The sequence below is a fragment of the Zea mays genome, chromosome 8 (assembly GCF_902167145.1).
Source record: "Zea mays cultivar B73 chromosome 8, Zm-B73-REFERENCE-NAM-5.0, whole genome shotgun sequence".
Taxonomy (NCBI): Eukaryota; Viridiplantae; Streptophyta; class Magnoliopsida; order Poales; family Poaceae; genus Zea; species Zea mays.
This window is the reverse complement of record NC_050103.1, coordinates 71019926-71024557: the sequence shown is the minus strand read 5'-3', so window position 1 is coordinate 71024557 and position 4632 is coordinate 71019926. Positions and strand designations below refer to the sequence as shown.

The window sequence follows — 4632 nt, the reverse complement described above, 5'->3', positions numbered from 1 at the left end:
CTTCTACCAGCTCCTCTCCTATGTTTTCCTCTTTGTGGGGTCCACATCGCACGAGAAGCTAGAGGAGTTGTATTCTTGACTAAACATGACGCTCTTTCTAAAAATAAGGAGAGAGTTGTTTTACAGATAAGTCAGAGCCAAAGCTGGTAGAGAAAGAGCCCTATATAGTGTCATGCTTGTTTTGCGTTACATGTTTTTATTCATGAGCAAACTGCATATGGGTTTACAACAAACAACGAACACACTGGTCTTTAGAACAGTGTATGGTCTCAGGCGCTGTGGAGAATTTTGCAACCATGGCACTCCCTTCGGCGGGCTTCAGATTATTGGCACCGTGATCGTCGCAATTGAATCTGTGGCATTATAATCTCGCCCGTTTTAAAAAATGGCATCGCGCTGCATTGATGGTTATTAGCATTTTTCGTGTGCCCGTCGTACCCTCGCTCCGTTACTTCCCTGGCCGCCGCCGTCGTGCACCGCGAGGACGCTGATGGTCGCCTCGGCGTCAGCCTCAGCAAGGCGCTGCCCAAGGCCGCCGTGCGCGCCTTCACCGAGAACCTGTAGCGCCTGGCGTCGCGGATCCTGCTCGCCCGCAAGCTCGCGCTCTTCGCGTCCCGCCTCCTTCTCCGCAAGCTCCTGCCAGGCCCCCCGCGCAACAAGCACGCCGGCTGCCCCAAGATCGACTTCAAGGCCGGCGTGGACCACTTCTGCCTCCACCCTGGCGGGACGGTGGTGATCGAGGCGATGAGGAAGAGCCTGGGGCTCACCGCCCACGACGTGGAGCCATCCGGGATGACGCTTCACCGGTGGGGGAACACGTCCGCGAGCAGCCTCTGGTACATGCTCTCCTACATGGAGGCGAAGTGGAGGCTCAAGCGCGGGGACAGGATGCTCATGGTCACCTTCGGCTCCAGCTTCAAGTGCAACAGCTGCTACTGGGAGGTGACCAGGGACCTCGCCGACGCCGGCGCGTGGGAGGACTGCATCGACCAGTACCCGCCGGAGACGCTCGTCAACCCCTACATGGATAAGAGAGACGAGGAAGACGACGGCCAGGGAAGGGAGAATGGAAGACGCTCGAAGACGGCGGCCAGAGAAGTAACAGAGCGAACGGAGCGAGGGCACGACGGGCACACGAAAAATGCTAATGACCATCAATGCAGCGCGATGCCATTTTTTAAAACGGTCGAGATTATAATGCCACGGATTCAATTATGACGATCGCGGTGCCAATAATCTGAAGCCCGCCGAAGGAAGTGCCATGGTTGCAAAATTCTCGGCGCTGTGTCGGTAAATCATTTCTAGATTAGGAAACTTAAACGGAATTTAATATGTGATCATGTCGAGCTGACGCGCGTACATCACGGGAGTGATGATCACACGACATATCCGCACGTCCTTGTCGAACACCTGTGCTATTTTTTTCTGTGCAAAAAGAAAAGGTTTGTGTGGAGGAAAATCCCAATCCAGTCGGCAGCCGATGACCTGTACCGTTCATGAGTTGTACTGACTGCTGTGCAATTATGACACGTCCAGGACTCAAAGCTCAGGTAATTTCAGCACTCTTTCATATTCACATGACGGGAAACCAAGATAAATATATACTGTAAATCGCTTAACACACGTACTCCATTGTTCTAACTACCTAATATTCTGTTTCTACCGAAAGAGTTAAAAGTCCTATATGCATGCCTATCTGGTCTATTTAATAGAGTAAAAATAACAAGTTAAAAATAACATGGACAAGGGGAGCTGACGACGATGGAGAGGCCAAGGAAGGATGGACGGGGGAGCGAGACTACGAACGCCTTGGTCCTCTCATCAGAGCCACAGCGCGCCGGCGTCCTTGAGTATGGGCACGAGGTCGCCGGAGATGTGCACGGCCATGAGCCGGTCGAGGCCGCCGAGGAGCCTGCCCCCGACGAACACGGCCGGGAGGGCAACGTCGCCGCCGCCGTCGACGACCCCGGCAATAAGCTTCGCCTCGGCGCCGTCGGCGACCTCGTGCACGGCGGGGTTGACCCCGAGACCCTGCAGCAGCCGCTTCACCACGTGGCTGAGGCAGCACCCGCGCTTCCCCACCACGAGCACGGGGCACTCCGCCACCGCCCGTCGCACCTCCTCCCCCCTCGCCGCCGCCTCCGCCCCCGCCGACGGCTGCTGCTGCTGTGCAGCCGCGAGCAGCCTCTCCTCCTCCGCCACCGCCGCCGCGGCCTCGACGCCCATCGCCGGCGCGGGCCGCGGCCACGGCCGGCCGGCGCTGTACGGGATGGCCTGGTACATTACTCCCTCTTCCTCTCCTTCCTGGGGCGCGCGCGAGTTTTTACACGGCGTCCTTGTTCTCGTTTCGGTTGGGAGTTGCGATTTGTGGCGTCGTGTGATGGGCAGCAGGAGGAGTAGCAGCCTGATATATAAAGGGCGGTGAGGTCAGCGACGGACGGGGATGCCGTCATAGTGTGTGTGAGATAGGCCGAGAGGACGACGGCGACCGCAGGGTTCGCGCCAACCGCGCCGCGGTGGCGTGGCGTGGCGTCAGCCGCGGTTGAGGTGGTTCGGTGGGCCCGACACGCCCCCGGGCCTCTGGTCGGGACGGCCGGTCCGTGACGGCAGCACGTGGAGAGTCTGATGACTAGGCCAGGCGCGGCCAACGCGCAGCGCGTGGGAGGTGGTGACGTGGTTGGTGACGAAGCTGCGCCCACGCCGTGGGGTCCCGTGACGGCGGCCGCCGGCAACGGCGGAGTCGTGGAAGCTTTGGAGTGGTAGCTTTGGAGTTGTATCAGCAGTGCTGTGACTCGTAAGGATAAGGACAAGTATATAAATAGTGCTATGAACCGCCGTATGACTTTTAAAAGTTGATATTCGGCATTTGAAAATCTCGAACTTCGAAATTGTAATCTAAGGAAAAAAGATGAAATTTAGAGACATATGGATAATTGATTTTGTTCAATTCTTTCTAAAATATTTTGTCTAACCCTTTTTACTATAATATAAATTATAGATGACCAATTAAGTCGTGCTAAATGAGCTGACACTAAGCACGACACGACTCGTGATACTTCAGTACGGCACAGACACGATTCATATATCGTGTGTTTGGTTACGCGCATATGCGGCATGCGTTGACCAGGTTGTTGCGCGTGTTTGTTTGCCCGTATGCAGGTGGCCAGACCTGCATGTACAGGTGCAGTCACGTCTTCGCGGGAAGCTTTTGTCCTGCATCCGCCGATACACGTGAAACCTCTGTATCTGCGGGAGCAGGCTCGCGTGAGGCCGGTTGCACACACGCAGGTATCAATCAGGTAGATAGTGTCAATGTCGATACGACACTTGTCTAATGTCGTGCTTAGGCCACCACCCAGCACAATTAAGTGGCCCGCTCAATTAGGCACAACATAAAAACTCGACTTACGAGGGGTAAGACAGTTATTAAGAAGAAGACCTTTTCATACAGGTCGAGAAAAACCCCCGAACCCATACCCACACATACATATCGACACCGAAGTCCATGTGAGAACGACCGCGACTGGGACCGGGCCTTAGACCTGTGTTTTAACGTAGGATAGACAAGTGGATTTTTTAACCACAACTTGAAATTCGCTCCTACGGAAAGTCGAACCCGAACCTAAGGAGTTCTACTCTAATCACCTAATCTACTCAACTAGAGGTCCTTTCGCATTAGGCACGACTTAAAACCAACCGGTGATATACAGATGTGATTGTGATGTGCACATGTGATTTGTAAATTGTAATTTATTATGTTTTTAAACATAATAAATTCACTTTATAATAGTATAAATATTCAAGTTTTAAAATTATATATATATAGTCTTAAAGATCTTCTATATTTTTTGAGCTCTTAAAGTGGAATAGACATGGATATTGTTAAGTATTAGTGTCGTATAGTGCCGAAATGACACGATTAGACATCAAGTGTAGTACCTGGGTCGCTGATTAGCCACGCCACAGCACGACACGATGCATTAAGCTTCTCGAAGAAAGGACGAATCATCTGCAAACTAATGCTCAAATGACGCATGCATACGAAAATTTGGACTTACGTAAAACTAATGCTCAAATGATGACCTGGGCTGGTGGCGAGATTGAGATCAGCGCCTGGGCCACCAGGCAGACTTTTTCCCTCGCAAAATGATGGCGTAAATATTCCTGCGTTTTTTTTCTAAACAAAAGAGACAGTTATTTTAGGATAGCAAATGGACTTACGTAAAACATCATCGGTATTTGCTCTAGATAAATAAGGTTATTATAAGAACAGGATGTGCTTATCATTACTACAAACATTCGGTATTATGTTAAAATTTAATTAATTGGTGTATTTCTTCAAAAAAAAAGAGAGATTTGTATGTGCATGTTTCTGACGTCAGATTGTTTAGGTAGGTGTGGACGACACTCCATGCATCTCGTCGTCTGGAACAATACGGATTTGAAGGAAATGGACAAGATCAAATAATATAATGCACTACCCGCCGGCCGGCCGCTGACGACGCTGCGTGTGTGTGCATGGGCATGGCATCGTATCGTGCATACGTGCGGCGATCCCGCGTGACGTCGTCGGCGCGCTTCATGCGTTGGGTTCTGCTGGCCTTTTTCTTCTTCTCTCGCTCGTCCGGAACT

At 52.0% G+C, this 4632-nt stretch overlaps 1 protein-coding gene and 1 pseudogene across 1 annotated transcript; one reads left to right on the top strand and one right to left on the bottom strand.

Moving 5' to 3' along the window:
- Nucleotides 1–217: 217 nt before the first annotated feature.
- LOC103636996 (3-ketoacyl-CoA synthase 3-like) lies at nt 218–1218 on the top strand (annotated as a pseudogene).
- Nucleotides 1219–1546: 328 nt separating this feature from the next.
- On the bottom strand, nt 1547–2382 carry LOC100281023 (Grx_I1 - glutaredoxin subgroup III). Its single transcript, NM_001153942.3, has one exon. It carries the CDS (start codon nt 2281–2283, stop codon nt 1822–1824), a length of 462 nt encoding a protein of 153 aa, NP_001147414.1. The 5' UTR covers nt 2284–2382; the 3' UTR covers nt 1547–1821.
- Nucleotides 2383–4632: the final 2250 nt, after the last annotated feature.

What these genes read in the sequence shown, in the direction of transcription:
- LOC100281023 (NM_001153942.3), bottom strand. Translation starts at nt 2,283, where the DNA reads ATGTACCAGGCCATCCCGTACAGCGCCGGCCGGCCGTGGCCGCGGCCC.